At 38.3% G+C, this 16,905-nt stretch overlaps 1 protein-coding gene across 1 annotated transcript in view; it reads right to left on the bottom strand.

Annotated features, from left to right (window-relative positions):
• The window catches only part of wdr36 (WD repeat domain 36), a 116,270-nt gene that overhangs the window by 27,587 nt on the left and 71,778 nt on the right, over window positions 1-16,905 (bottom strand). The window contains exons 13-17 of the mRNA XM_039759419.1: window positions 16,479-16,593; window positions 6,248-6,413; window positions 4,830-4,938; window positions 4,661-4,740; window positions 1,044-1,151 (exon numbers count right to left, since the gene is read on the bottom strand). Of these exons, the coding sequence (XP_039615353.1) occupies window positions 1,044-1,151; window positions 4,661-4,740; window positions 4,830-4,938; window positions 6,248-6,413; window positions 16,479-16,593 (578 nt within the window). The remainder of the gene's footprint in view (window positions 1-1,043; window positions 1,152-4,660; window positions 4,741-4,829; window positions 4,939-6,247; window positions 6,414-16,478; window positions 16,594-16,905) is intronic.

The raw sequence follows: 16,905 nt of genomic DNA, 5'->3' as shown, positions 1-16,905 counted from the left end.
CATCAGCTCAGAGCCCAACTCCTTTGTCCTGCCACCTTCTTCAGGCGCAGCAGAGGCCCTGGAGCACTCGATCATCCCTGATCCTCAAAAGCAGCAACAAGTTAATCTGCCCTGGAACGCCTCTGCCTACGCTTCTCTGAGGGACTTTCAAACCTCACAGGCTCCAGCTACATTCTGCCCCACTTTTTTCTCTTTGTCCCTTTGATTTCTTCCTTCTCAATTTCTTTTTCTAGAACTCTGTGAGTGCAGGTGCACTAAATGATTCACAGAGCCTCAATAAGAGATGGCTGTACAGAATGTGCTTGTGCATGTAAACAAGCAAATAGTTGATTTCCTCAAAAAGTTCTTCGCTGCCACATGACTTTCCTCCTTCACACCTACACTCATGAGGTCTAAGCTGCACTATTCTTTTTAAACACCTGACCTGCTCACTTCTGCAACATACCCTGGACTTGCTCCATTACACTACTGCCAAAAAAAAAATAAACTATATGTTTTTAAATACATATGCAGCACATTCTAATAAATTAACTTTTATATTTCAAGTCTCAAAATGTATCTATTGTGGTTATGAATATTATATGAGCATAATTTTCCTACAGTCTGTCACAGTTTTATCAATTTATATACTCTAAGAAAGGTTTTATTATTAAAAACATGTAACAGTAAGACCATTAAAGAAAATAGAAGGCACAGCTTTAAATACGACATGCCAAGTGAACGCACTAAGCATTTTTTAGCAAAGAAAGAAATGACTTGTTATATTTATACACCATTTATTAAACAAATCAGTTTACTAGCTTTAACATTAAAGCTGCTACATCTATAGCCTTGGGAAAGCTATTTTGAAATGCTTGATCATGCAAGTTAGAATCCAGAAAAAGTGAAAATCCTGTTTGCCTTGTCTCCCATTTCAATGTTTTTTTTAATAAAAGCAGTTTGTGGATTAACAATTTAAAATATAAAATGTTACCTGTATTAATATGTGACACTTTTTAGGACCACTGCTGATAATTACTTAAGATTTTTATAATTAAACGTACCAGAGATAGATGCCCAGTTCATCCACATGTGAAGTAGCAAGGAAGTTGCCTGTGGGTGACATTGTTATGCTGACTGCTGCAGAGTCTAACAGAAAGCAGTCAATAAGGCTGTAATGAGAAAACACAAAGAACATTTTCATAAATATTCATTCGTTCATTGAATCAATAAATTAGTGAATGAATGAATGAATGAAGCTGTTAATAGGTAGATGCTAATAGTTATGATATAGCTTTGATGCTCAAATTCCCTCAGTGAGAAAAATGAGGATAAATACTATACATAATGTCTAAACAAAATATGTCCAAAGCAGCACTAGTGACAACTTAAGCATAATGGAAATAAAATTCAAAGGCTTGTGCTTATATACTTCCTCCCTTTGCAAAACGCTTCTGAATTGTTTGCAAAGTTTGTTCTAATGTATATTAAAGCTTCCAGCAACATGTTACACTCTTTAGCTTCTATCTTAATTTCTCTGCACAGAAAACAAACCTTATGATGCTGGTGTCCTCAAGACTGTGGCAAACTAAAAATAGTGGAATGACATTGAATTGCAAACTGACTATTTCTGGAAGAAAGAAGTAATGATTATTTTAAATTACTTAAGATTAGAAGACAAAAATAATAAACATTGCTTAATATACTACTGGAAGCACTATGGCAGAATTCAGTTTTAGTGTTACAATAATGGAACTGGAATTAAAACAAGCAAAAGTGGCGTTATCCTTGAAGGCAGATGATGGACTGAAAACACTACCAACAGGCAAAGCAATTTCAAACAAACAACAATCATTGCATATAGTGTCACCACAGTGAACATAATACCTGTTGCTATAAATGACTTTTCTTTAATGGGATACATACTTTAAAAAATTAGGACTAGCTTTGACTGTGGAGTTTGTGAAACATTTTACAGCCTGCTGAACTGATATACTTGCCCAATTCAGGAAAATTAGGTATACTTAAGTAACAGTGTATTACTGCTTTAACTGAAGACAGAAGTGGTTACCAGCAACTAATAATTTCAGAGGCAATGTTTTGGCTGCATGTTAAAAAAGAATATAAATTCAGTGGTTTGTTTAAATTATCAAAAGTTATCTGAATCTAAGCCCAGATTACAGTTGCAGACTGATTTTCTGTGTCAGCCCGAATTTTTGCCCTATTGGCCATCATTACATGTGCAGTATGAGAGGGTCTACGATGCCCAATTTCAACGTACGATTGAGCTATTTTAAGATCGGAAGAATTTATGTCATGTCAGAAATTTCAGTTGGTTGTCTGCTAGTGTGTGCAGTCTCACAACCTGATTTTCTGATGTCACCATCAAATTTCACTGTGCAACAATCACAGTATATTGTAATTTGGGTATTGCCGTTGTCATGCTCATTTTCACATTTTTGATTTCAAAAATCTAAATACACATACTGTACACTCACCTAAAGGATTATTAGGAACACCATACTAATACGGTGTTTGACCCCCTTTCGCCTTCAGAACTGCCTTAATTCTACGTGGCATTGATTCAACAAGGTGCTGAAAGCATTCTTTAGAAATGTTGGCTCATATTGATAGGATAGCATCTTGCAGTTGATGGAGATTTGTGGGATGCACATCCAGGGCACGAAGCTCCCGTTCCTCCACATCCCAAAGATGCTCTATTGGGTTGAGATCTGGTGACTGTGGGGGCCATTTTAGTACAGTGAACTCATTGTCATGTTCAAGAAACCAATTTGAAATGATTCGAGCTTTGTGACATGGTGCATTATCCTGCTGGAAGTAGCCATCAGAGGATGGGTACATGGTGGTCATGAAGGGATGGACATGGTCAGAAACAATGCTCAGGTAGCCCATGGCATTTAAATGATGCCCAATTGGCACTGAGGGGCCTAAAGTGTGCCAAGAAAACATCCCCCACACCATTACACCACCACCACCAGCCTGCACAGTGGTAACAAGGCATGATGGATCCATGTTCTCATTCTGTTTACACCAAATTCTGACTCTACCATTTGAATGTCTCAACAGAAATCGAGACTCAACAGACCAGGCAACATTTTTCCAGTCTTCAACTGTCCAATTTTGGTGAGCATGTGCAAATTGTAGCTTCTTTTTCCTATTTGTAGTGGAGAGGAGTGGTACCCGGTGGGGTCTTCTGCTGTTGTAGCCCATCTGCCTCAAGGTTGTGCGTGTTGTGGCTTCACAAATGCTTTGCTGCATACCTCGGTTGTAACGAGTGGTTATTTCAGTCAAAATTGCTCTTCTATCAGCTTGAACCAGTCGGCCCATTCTCCTCTGACCTCTAGCATCAACAAGGCATTTTCGCCCACAGGACTGCCGCATACTGGATGTTTTTCCCTTTTCACACCATTCTTTGTAAACCCTAGAAATGGTTGTGTGTGAAAATCCCAGTAACTGAGCAGATTGTGAAATACTCAGACCGGTCTGTCTGGCACCAACAACCATGCCACGCTCAAAATTGCTTAAATCACCTTTCTTTCCCATTCTGACATTCAGTTTGGAGTTCAGGAGATTGTCTTGACCAGGACCACACCCCTAAATGCATTGAAGCAACTGCCATGTGATTGGTTGATTAGATAATTGCATTAATGAGAAATTGAACAGGTGTTCCTAATAATCCTTTAGGTGGGTGTATATACACATATAGTTTGAGCACCCACAATGAGGCATGTCAATCGGACCAAACGTGTCATACAGGTTGAGCACATACACGATTGGCGACTCTATTGTGCAGTGTGAGTAGTCACCGACCATTTCTAAAAATTACATACTGTATATCTGGTATAAGAAAAAGATATACTTGCTCTTTGTGCTAAATTTTACAAGTGTTAAACAACATTAATATTCCTTACATTTATTTACTCATTTATCTTTCTGTGTACCAGCTAAGCTCCTTCAGTGTGAAACTAAGACTGAGTAATTCATTTTTTTAATTTCCGTACAAGCAGGAGGTGTATAAGCCTAACCAGAGACTGTAGCATAGAAATTTGGTATTGGTGTTGGATATTGAAATCATTGCAATTGTTTTCTGGTATTGTCCTCATCACTGAGTATAAGCTTCAGAGCGTTTGCAAAATTTTATAGTAATAATGCAAAACAGTAAATTGCTAAAAATAAACTTTACATATAAGAATAACTTAAACTACATTAAAAGCACAGTAATATAGAGTAATTTCAACATCTGGCACAGTTGCTAAAACTCTGAATAATTTAAAATGGCTTACAATTCACTTAGGAAAATGTAATGCCTATCATTGTTAATGTGAACTGTTACAGTTCATTTGCTTTACCAGCCCCTAATACAGCATGGACATTACCCTAATCTAACCTCTTACTGATTTTCAATGGAAAATAAATACACTTAGCAAACATATTTAAAAACATTCTTTAGACAGTAACAACTAATACTAATATAGTATGACATAATTTTATGCAACCATTCAGCAGTTTTGATGTTTAGGAGCACTGTTGTTTTTTGTTTAAAATTCATGTCAGCTGACATACACGAAGATTACACTTTGGAGAAAATTTAAATCAGCCTATCTATGATTTTTATGGGTGGAGATGGGGGAGATAATATTAGAAATAACTAGTTATTTACCTGCCTGATGGAAGATCCCAAGTGCGAACAGTACAGTCCATGGAAGAAGTGATTAACCACCTACCATCAGGACTGAAAGTCTGTTTAAAGGAAAATAAATTATATAATAATTGAACCCAATCAGTTTGAATCAACAGAAAGGAGAAGTAACTACAAGTTAAAACTGTACCATATCATTTATTTTTCCTGTGTGTCCTGAATACTTTCTTACAATCCTCCTTGTTTCAGTGTCAATGATGATAACAGTAAAGTCATCCAAAGCAACAGCTAACATTCCACTAAAAATACATAAACAAAATCAATGTTTAATTACTATAACATGAAATTCATTTTTTAAATTGACAGACATATATACAAGTATGTGTGTATGTGTGTGTGTATATATATATATATATATATATATATATATATATATATATATATATATACACACACACACACATATATATACACAGTATACACACACATACACACAGTGGTATAGAAAGGTTTGGGCACTCTTGCTTAAAATGTCTGTTACTATGAACAGATAAGTGAGCAGAAGACTGATTACCAAAAGGAGTAAAATTAACGATGACACATTTCTATTCTATTTTAAGCAAGATTATATTTTTATTTCCATCATTCACGGGTACAAAATACCAAAAAAATGAAAAGGGCCTGAAGCAAACGTCTGGGCACACAACATGGTCTGTACGTAATAAAATCCCCTTTGGCAAGTATCACAGCTTGTAAACACTTTTTACTCTAATCCGTGTTCAGTGTGGGACACACAATAATACTGAATAGCAGAGTTGTGACTTTTCTCCATTTAAATTGGGTGAATAATTGATTGCACAATTGAAGACATGTGTGATACTAATTTAAAAAATCAGCTAGTTTGAAAAATCACTCAAATCCCTTTTAACACTTGCTTTGCTTTATTCAATGACATATTAAAGGCATTTAGGTATACACAGGACAATATGTTTTCATTTAATCACTCAAATGAGCTGTAAGGGTTCCAACAAATTTGTCCAAATCAGTATGTATGTATGTATGTATACATAATATCAAAATGTGATGTAATCATTAAACATAGTGATTCACATTAAAAAGGGTTCTCATTTAAGTCTGCAAGCTGCAAACTCTACATGTCTACATTAATATCAATAAATTCTCACCTAACTAAAGGAAAATAAAAAAAAACCACACAATCCTTTTTACCTTCCAAAAGCTGTGAAACTGCTGTGAACAATTGACTGCCTTTTTAAAGTATTAAATCTGTTGATGTTTAACCTAGACATCCTGTTAAAAAATAATGAGATGTAATATAATGGCTTTGTGGCTTTCAACCCTACTAAAACCAGAAATGAATTGAAAATGCTCAAAACTTCACCTTTTGTTAAAAGTACTATTAAAACACATTTTTGTTTAGCAAAGTAAACAGTCTTAACTTTCTGGCTTTGGTTAAACTGAGAAAGTCTGCTTCTGTCATTCTTTGTTCGATACTTTCTGTTGAGTTTTATGTAGAATTTATCATAGTTTGAAAAAATTAATATGGAATATATCTGATACTGGTCAGCATTTCTTTTTAAAAGCCTTTACCTTTCTCGATGTAAAAGAAGAGAGGAAGGTGAAAAATCCAAAGGAATGGTGTGAACTAATTCCTTTGACTTAAATTTCCAGAATTTCACAAATTTATCTGCACCAGTGCTCACAGTTATCTGATTAAGTCCATCAACAGCAACTCCGCGCACAGGGCCTTCATGGGCTGTCAACAAAAATGATAAGTTTCCATTAATAAAAAAGAAAAACACTCACTACCACACTTGACCACTAGTATTTATATTTGAATAATTATAGAAATGGCAATCAAATATATTCCTGATTGTAATACACATTATTCATTTTTACTTAACTCTCATTTACTTAAAGATCAGTAAAAGCATTTTTAGTTCTCATCACAGATGTATTCAGTTCAGTTTATCCATTCAACCATTATCCAACCCACTATATCCTAACTACAGGGTAATGGGGGTTTGCTGGAGCCAATCCCAGCCAACACAGTGTGCAAGGCAGGAAACAAACCCCAGGCTGGGCGCCAGCCCACCGCAGGACACACACACCAACCACACACAATGGACAATTTAGGATCGCCAATGCACATGACCTGCATGTTTTTGGACTATGGGAGGAAACCGGAGCACCCAGAGGAAACCCATGCAGACACGGGGAGAACATGCAGACTCCACGCAGGGAGGACCTGGGAAGCGAACCCAGGTCTCCTAACTGCGAGGCAGCAGCGCTACCACTGTGCCATCATGCCGCCCCTCAGTTTTTCATGAGTGCCATCTATTATCATGTCTGCTGCTAGTTCCACTAGTGGTGAAATTTGTAAAATGTTATAACGAACACAGCACACAGTAAAATCACAAAGCACAGTAGACCCAGATTACTAAACAAAGCAATGACAATAAATAATATGAGTAATAAATACCATAACATATGCAGCAGCACCAAAGTAAAAATAAAAACATTTGCTACAAACATAAATCATGTATCAACCAGGCAACACAAGTACATAAACAATGCATTTGGACCATAACACGAAACGGGTTGTGCAGGTTCTTGCATAATAAAGATATAAATCAAGCAGATGTCTGAACAGAAGCTTAAAGTTTAATGGCCCTAAAGGCAAAATTTTGTAATGCCTACTAACAGGAAAAGGAAAACATTTGAATTGATACCACATTTAAAAACCATCCGGTGACTGCATATTTTATTACCAAGCAAAAATGTAATATGCTATGCTTTCACCTACTGAGTGGCACTGATTGTGTGTGTCTAAAAGATATGTCAAGTTACTATAAAGTAGTGATTAACTGTAGACATCATATCTTTTAAAGTATTCAGAGTACTTTTATGAAGAAAACGTGACAGAAATATACATTCAGTGCAAGTAGAGACTAGTAGAATGGAAATCATTGCTGCTCTTGAGAAAATAATGGAGATAAGCACCATCAACTCAGAGAGGGAGAGACAAGTTTGTTGTAATACATGAACGTAACCGAGAGAAGTAGTAAAAATTTACACTGGGTGTTACAGACTGAAATCAAATGTATGTTTTTATTATATAAAAGTAATAATAATAGCAGCTCACTACTCAAAATGGGGAGAATCCGGTCTCGAACCCACAACCTCTTGATTATGAGGCAGCAATTCTTACCTATGCACAAGCTGAGCAGACCTGTCAATTCTGTGTAGGCTGATATTTGGACTGGTTTTTACTCATTGACAGCTCCATGTAAATTGAATGCTTTTTTTTCTTTTGTTATATTCTTGAACAAAAGCACACTTGCTTTGTTATACCTTTTGTGAAAGAGTTCGACTTCATTCTTCACACATTAAACACTTCACGTCTGCATTTTGTCATTATTACAGTAAGATGAAAAATGTACTGTTTTAGCTATGTGTTCAACATTTCTTGCCTTGCTTTTCCTGTCATCCTACATTTACCCAGATTGTTGTAGACACAGAACACACATGAAATGTTCATTTCCCAACTAACAATATATCATTTATCCTATACAATTCCAAACACCTCACTGACAGATAAAGAGACTTCAGCATCTAACTTGACTTCAGCTGCCTCCCTAGTTGGTGAGTGAGCAGGCTGCTTGCTGCCAGTGCTGATCAACACATTTCCAAGACAAAGACCCTGATGAGGAGGTGTGAAGGAAGGTGGCCCAGCATTACAACTTTTTCTGTAGGCTTCAGGGATTCTAGTGTTAAACATTTCAACAAAGGGGTGTGAAGTGATATCTGCTTTGGTAAACCTTAACCTAATATACTCAGCAAAAAAAGAAACGTCCCTTTTTCAGGACTGTGTATTTCAACAATAATGTTTTAAAAATCCAAATAACTTTACAGATCTTCATTGTAAAGGGTTTAAACAATGTTTTCCATGCATGTTCAATTAACCATAATCAATTAATTAACATGCACCTGTGGAATGGTCGTTAAGACCTTAACAGCTTACAGAAAGTAGGCATTTAAGGTCACAGTTCTAAAAACGCAGGACACTAAAGAGACTTGTCTACCGACTGTGAAAAACACCCAAAGAAAGATGCCCAGGGTCCCTGCTCATCTGTGTGAACGTGCATTAGGCATGCTGCAGGGAGGCATGAGGACTGCTGATGTGGCTAGGGCAATAAATTGCCATGTCCGCACTGTGAGACGCCTAAGACAGCGCTACAGGGAGACAGGAAGGACAGCTGATCATCCTCGCAGTGGAAGACCACGTGTAACAACACCTGCACAGGATCGGTACATCCGAATATCACACCTGCGTGACAGGTACAGGAAGGCCACAACAACTGCCCGAATCACACCAGGAACACAAAATCCCTCCATCAGTGCTCAGACTGTCCGCAATAGGCTGAGAGAGGCTGAACTGAGGGCTTGTAGGCCTGTTGTAAGGCAGGTCCTTACTAGACATCACCAGCAACGCCGCCGCTTATGGGCACAAACCCACCTTCGCTGGACCAGACAGGAGTAGCAAAAAGTGCTCTTCACTGATGAGTCACGGTTTTGTCTCACCAGGGCGATGGACGGATTCGTGTTTATCATCGAAGGAATGAGCGTTACACCGAGGCCTGTACCCTGGAGCGGGATCGATTTGGATCGATGGCTAGGGCCATTCCCCCCAGAAATGTCCAGAAATTTGCAGGTGCCTTGGTGGAAGAGTGGGGTAACATCTCAATCAATCAATCAATCAATCAACATTTATTTATATAGCACATATATTTATACAAAAAAATGTAGCTCAAAGTGCTTTACAAAATGAATAGAAAAATAGAAGACACAATAAAAAATAAACATAAGTCAACATTAATTAACATAGAATAAGAGTAAGGTCCGATGGCCAGGGTGGACAGAAAAACAAAAAACTCCAAAGGCTGGAGAAAAAATAAAATCTGTAGGGGTTCCAGACCAAGAGACCGCCCAGTCCCCCCTGGCCAATCTACCTAACATAAGTCAAACAGTCCTCTTTGTATTTAGGGTTTTCATGGAAGGACCTGATGATGATGGTCACGTAGACTTCTGGCTTTCAGTCCATCAATGTTGGTGCATCATGATGCTTTGAGTAGGTGGTGGTGGCGCAGGCACACACAGCAAAAACTGACAAATCTGGTCCAGTCCATGAGGAGGAGATGCACTGCAGTACTTCAAGCAGCTGGTGGCCACACCAGATACTGACTGGTACTTTTGATTTTGAGCCTCCCTTCATTCAGGGACACATTGTGAAACATTTTTAGTTTATGTCTTATGGTGTTGACTCTTTTAGTGTTCATACAAATATTTACACATTAAGTTTACTGAAAGTAAAAACAGTTGAAAGTCAGAGGACGTTTCTTTTTATGCGGAGTATAGTATTTTGATTCATTTGAAACTTATTTTCATGTCCTTTCCCCCTTGACATATAAGCTGAATTTACCTCATTGTAAGGGGATGCATAAACCAGTGTGTTTCTTTGTGCCAGTCCCAAGCCCGGATAAATGGGGAGGGTTACGTCAGGAAGGGCGTCCAGTGTAAAATTTCACCAAATCAAAATGCGGAAGATGATCCGCTGTGGCGACCCCTAACGGGAGCAGCCAGAAGAAGTACTTCTTGCAAAATCTGCTGCTGAAAAATGCATCATTTTACTAATGTTCCGAATAGGTCTGTAACCCTCCCAACTGAATTTCAAATATATTTAAACATTTATAATATTTAACATAATTGCTTTACTCTGGACATCACTCTGTAAAAATGTGAAGTACATCAGATCATCATCTTATATCTGAACATAACTTCTAAAAAGATCCTATTTAATTTTCAGATGGATAGTGACTACATAAAGCCTATTGTCCACCGAGTAAAAACTGCTTTTGTCTTCTCAATATAGGGTTGCACAGTATACTAGTACTGGAAAAATACTGAAAAATGCAAATTTTAAAACTGTACAGTAGCAGCAAAACAGTGGACACTATTAGGAAAGGAGATTAAAGGATAGGTTGTAGTGCTGGGTGGTATGACCAAAATTCAATATCAAGGTATTTTTCAAACTTGTACCGGTATCACGGTATTCAACGGTATTTTTTTCCCATGCATGAGTTAACCACATTTTCCACTGCAATTACTGCAGTAGACTGGCTAAGAATAACCTATTCCACTGTCATGAGAATTGTACATTGTACAAAACAACATTTTAATGTGTGCACAAGTATTATCGTATTTACACGTGTACCACGCGCACATTTTTTCCCGAAAATTTGAATTAGAAAATCAGGTGTGTGTCATACACCTGTAATTCTGTAATGTTTAATTCTTCTGCTTGGGCTCGCTCTCTCTCTAGAGCTCTCTCTCTCAGTCTCTCTCTCTCGCTCTCTCTCTCAGTCTCTCTCTCTCGCTTACTTGCTTGCGCTCTCTCTCTCTCGCTCGCGCAATCGCTCTCTCTTGCACAATCGCTCCCTCTCTCTAAACGCTTCCTATACAATCACAACGCGTGTCGTATACAGGGCAAAACAATTTTCGCGATTTTCTTTGTAAAAATTAGGGTGCGTGGTACATGGGTAAAAACAGTAATACAGGTTTGCATGGTCCCATAAAATGATAGTTTTTATTGGGGGCACTAATGAAGAGAAGGAATCGCATTGCAGTCAAAATATAGAACCTTTTTTATTGAACAAATTTTGCAAACAATGGATCGGAGGAACAACTGAGTGAGTGCAAAGACAGACGGGAGGTGTGCCGACCTCAGATGGTCTGGCTGCAGCCAAGATGGAGGTTGGCAGAAAGCAGTTTGTGCTGCAAAGGTTCCGCCACCAACAGGTGAGCCGGGAAGACAGAAAGTGATGTGCTACAATCAGGTGAGGAGAGAGACTGCATTTTAACCTCTATTTTAACAGACTTATTTATTATGGATTCCACATGTTTCACTGCTTTTATGGATTTGCTATTTATTTGGGTACTGTATTTTTCTGAAAACTGCACAACGGACACTTTTGGTTTTACTTTTGACTGTTTTTAACAAAAGCACTTGAGCACTTTCCACCATCCCCTGGCTTCAGTGAGATTTCTCAGCTCATCTTGGTCATAACTATCGACGGTGTTGGTTCAACAGGCTCTCATGTGGGAAGAGGGAGTCTGTAGGGGACTGGCATCATCACACTATTACACAGTATTGAAAAAAATAATAATAAAATAAGTACAAAATGGCTTGCATTATTATCCAGTAGTATCGAAACAGTATGCACACATTTGAACATAACGGTCCACATCCAACCTTTTAAAACCAAAGTATCTGTAGACAACAGACATAGCACCTTTTTTCATCAAAAGTTCTTCTGTGTCATCATGTTCAACTTTATCGTCTGCTACAGCTTCAGTTTCGGAATGTTCTCTGTCCAAGTTTACCACTCAATACCTCCACAAACGCATGTACTCCGTTGCATGTGTTTGGTGCAGCAGTGAAAAAGGTCCCTGCTTAAACAGTTTCCCGCTGTGCCACGTTCCAAACGTTGTTTAGGCTATTTAAACCGGTGTTCTGGTATAAGAAAAATCCATATCATAACAAAAAAAAAAAACCTTTTTTGGTACCTACTCCACAGCTCCATAGCTGACAGCTGAGAAGCACTGACCAGCATCACAATTTAATTAAACCATCAATATTTGGATATCTTCAAGCAAGTTTTTAGTCTATTAATATGTTTTTCAGTAACTATATATGAAATCTGAAAATGTTGTTCATGATCATTTTAGTTTCCAGGCAGATGATGCTGACCTGGGTTAAGTTAATATATAATAATGATCAATGATAACCCTAATCCTTATCTTAAATTAGTTGTGTAAATCTGCTTATTACTATAATAATAATATGTGAGGGAAACCATTGCTGTGCTTTTTGAATTATAAAATACTTGCACATAAACTGAGACAGTGAGGTTCTTCGCACATGATTAATCAATTTTGTACTCAATCTGGGTTTGGTTTTTTTTGACTAGCAGGAGATAAATGATCAGTTAAAAACATTTTAATTATTCCCTGTAGAAATCAGACTCCTCTTCTGACTTCTTTCAATAGATTCCTTTTATTAAAGCATTCAAATTCCATTTATTAAATGAAGTAAAGGCATAATTAAATAAATCACACTCTACTGATTAAATTGCTCAGGCCATTAAATCTATGCCGTCACTGATGGCTTCTTTGCAGTTTAACAAAGTTCTTCTCTTCTCAAATTAACTCTCATTTTCATTATTTTCTCAACTACCAAGTTTCTCTGAACCCACTCTTTCATTAATGCATAGCCCCCTTAGCACTAATGTTTATCCTCAGAAAAACAAGCCAAAAAATATTGAAATGTTTTCACTAGAAAAATGTAATTATATGCTGCACTGATGAAGACTTGTACATATGCTTTGTTTGATATGTTCTGAAACACCAACACACAGCCCAACATCACAGATGGGACAGTAGAAATGCATTTCTTAGCCTACTTTTCTTATTATTTATATTTAAACTTATTATATTAATATCTGTTAGGTAGAATGCCCAGAGGGGACTGGGCGGTCTCATGGTCTGGAATCCCTTCAGATTTTATTTTTTCTCCAGCCGTCTGGAGTTTTTTTGTTTTTCTGTCCCCCCTGGCCATTGAACCTTACTCTTATTTGATGTTAATTAATGTTGATTTATTTTGTTTTATAATTGTGTCTTTCATTTTTCTATTCTTTAATATGTAAAGCACTTTGAGCTACTGTTTGTATGAAAATGTGCTATATAAATAAATGTTGTTGTTGTTATTTGCACATTAGAATGTAGAATATCAATGCCCGATCAGCATGAGTAAAACTGCCTATTGTGTTATTATATACTTAGTAACTTAAATTATAATAGTAAAAAACTATTACATTTGGTAGACAGTACAGTCTCAGAGATACATCTATGCTCTGACCGCTCGCTTCCAACTACAGGAAAAAAGTGTAATTGCCTGTGTCCAGAAAACTACTCTTAAATTTTAGACCCGCTCAGCAAAAAACTAAGTCTTAAATAGCCTTACAGTAAGCTGAAGACATACCAAAAATGTGGATGTAAAGTTGACTGGAATCTCAAAGTTGGCCCTGTGAGATCCAATGTGGGAGTACAAATTTGGATGCCCTGCATTGTGCTGGCATTCTACCCCAGCTCTGCACTTGTTTTCTAGCCAGATGCTGTAGGAAAGTCTATTAATTACTGTGTCACATCTGTGAAGGTCAGAAAAAATAAGGGTGGCTAGAAGATGACAATTACTGTTTTTTGTGGTATATACGTAAATATTATACCCATCATATTACAAAATGAATAGGAGAAAATTGGAAAGAACTACCTTCATTATACACAGTAACTGAACACTATTAATGTTATCTGAACTGCTATGGCAAAGATAATGAATGTGATTTACATGTATACCTGTGAACACTTAGGGACCATAAATAATATCTTCATGTTCTAGCATCTACATATATAATTCACTAAGGCAAGACAACCATGGAAAGCATGCCGGAAGGGGCGTGGATTCACTAAGCCGCCGACAAGTGAGACACCTATGGCGCACGCAGGAAGGAGCCACGCCCACCAACTCCAAGACCATTGGATACGACGACAACTCACAGAGCCACGCCCACCAACTCGGACGCGACGACACAGAAAAAACGGCGTCATTTATATTTGTCTGTCGTAGAGGTCACATGTAGCTCCGACCTACGTTGACTGTTAATAGAGGCATGTTTCTCGCGGAGGTGAATCGCCATATGCGGCGTGTAAAACTGTTTGCGAGGGGTATCCCATGGGATCCTTAAAACGTTCCTTTACAACTGAGGTTAAAACACAATGAAGTGAGCAGTCTTTAAAAAAACGAGTTTTCAGTTACGACGCACGACCGCGTGCACTATAGCAAACTGTTTTACACGCTACATACAGCAATTAGCATCCGCGACAAACATGCGTCTTCTTAGATACTCCTGCACTTTGTACACACCCCCCCTCCCACTGTGGTCGGGTATCTTGGTGGATTATATATAGAAAGGCAGCCAAAACCACACAGAGCAATGAAAAGTCTACGTGAGTCACAGGTGCATCTGGACTGTACAAAGACGACAACGACTCGAGTGACGAGTTGGAGGTGGGCACATGAGCAAGCAGTGTATACTGAACGAGAAATCAGCAGACTAGCATGACGGAGGGAGCGGAGTGGATGTCCTTCTCCTCTCCTCCCGTTCCACCCTGGCGCCGCATGGGCGATTGTGTGTTGGTTCGTTCCATGCATTGGTTAAAACCCAATGAAGGAAGCAGTCTTTAAAAACCAATAAGCCCTGTGCCTCTGTTTCATTACCGTCTCACCTGCTTCACCAATGCAGGCCCCGCAAAAGGCGATCCGGCGGCTTCATTCCCATGACCCGCCGGGCAGCCAACCGGGTAACCAAAGTCTTTGGGTTCAGGGGGGAGTATGGTTAAAAAGCTGAAACTTAAAAGGAATTGACGGAAGGGCACCACCAGGTGTGGAGCCTTTTGCTTCATTTGACTCAACACAGGAAACCTGTGGCACGGACAGGATAGACAGATTGATAGCTCTTTCTCGATTCTCTGGGTGATGGTGCATGGCAGTTCTTAGTTGGTGGAGCGATTTGGCTGGTTATTTCCGAAAACGAACGAGACTCCCACCTGCTAAATAGTTACACGACCAAACAGCGGTTGGCGTCCAAATTCTTAGAGGGACAAGTGGCTTTCAGCCACGTGATATTGAGCATTAAAAGGTCTGTGATGCACTTGTATATCCGGTACTGCACGCGCGCTACACTGAATGGATCAATGTGTGTCTACCTGGCACGGGGAGGCGTGGGTAAGCCGTTGAACCCCATTCGTGATGGAGACCGTGGCTTCCAATTGTTCCCCGAGCGAAATTCCCAGTATGTGCGGGCCATACGCTCGCACTGATTACGTCCCTGCCCTTTGTAAAGCCCCCCATGGTCGGGTGACTTGGTGGATTATATATATAAAAAAAGCAGCCGGAACCGCAAAGAACAATGAAAAATCAACGTGGAAACCGACTGAGGCGGTGTTTGGAAAATTAAAAGTCAACGTGACTCACAGGTGCGTGTGGACTGTACACAGACGAAAGCGACTCAGGTAGGGAGTTGGGGGCGGGCACATAAGCGGGCAGTGCGTACTGAACGAGCGCCGTTCAACCCCATCCTTCGCTTTGGAAGGAGAAAGCGCGACGGTGCTCCTCCGGTTTTCAGTCACGGACAATTGTATGTTGGTTCGTAGCGTGCAATGTTACTTTTCTTGGTGGTTTATCAAATTACGGATTTGTCAAATGTTTATTTTTTCCTCTGTGCTTAAAAATCATTTAAAAAGCAGCCCGATTATGTGGCGTATGCTACGCCGCAGGATGGCTACTTTTTTCATAATTGGATAAGAAACAGTTTTTTGTGTCACTATCTCAATCTGTTACCCTGGTTTAGTATTCTCTTTTGTAAACACCTAAAAAAATGTTTATAAATTTCCTTAATTTGTAAATAAAAGTTGATTTCAATCTTTGGACACTGATCAACAGAAAAAGACTCTTTACAGTCAAAGTGAAAACAGATCTCTGCAAAGTGGTCTAAATTAAATACAAATATAAAACACAAAATAATGCTTGCACAAGTATTCATTACTGTGCTTCAGAATTAAATCTAGGGTGACAATTAGGCAGTTCAACAAAATTAAAGAAACAATATGAATGAAAATTAGAAAGTATTACCCCAAAAATCCTTACCTTTATCAGTGCCATACTGTCCTCTGTGGGTACCAGATTGCAAGTTATAAACATCAATGTGTCCTGAAGAGACAGCTATCACCACAAAATTACCACAAGATGTTATATCTACCGCCTATCATAAAAGAGAGAAAAAAAGGTTAGAAAATGTATACATGGCATGCAAGGAGGATTCAGGGACTTAGTAAACTGCTTTGAAAGTTGGGATATTTTTAATTTTATTATAGTTACTTAATGAAAATGACAAATATATTTTTGTTTATTAAATAATTTTATAGCAAGTGATATCAAAATATAACCGTTATAAAATAATGTAATTATAAACATTAGTAGAGTATATAAAATATATGTTTTTACAATATGTAGTTAAACAGGACCCCAAACAGGCTTGTAGTGGCTGAAATAGCTTTCACAAATACAAGATTCA

This window comes from Polypterus senegalus, chromosome 7 (assembly GCF_016835505.1).
Source record: "Polypterus senegalus isolate Bchr_013 chromosome 7, ASM1683550v1, whole genome shotgun sequence".
Lineage (NCBI taxonomy): Eukaryota > Metazoa > Chordata > Cladistia > Polypteriformes > Polypteridae > Polypterus > Polypterus senegalus.
The sequence above is the reverse complement of the archived record's forward strand: the minus strand, read 5'-3'. Positions and strand labels throughout refer to the sequence as shown.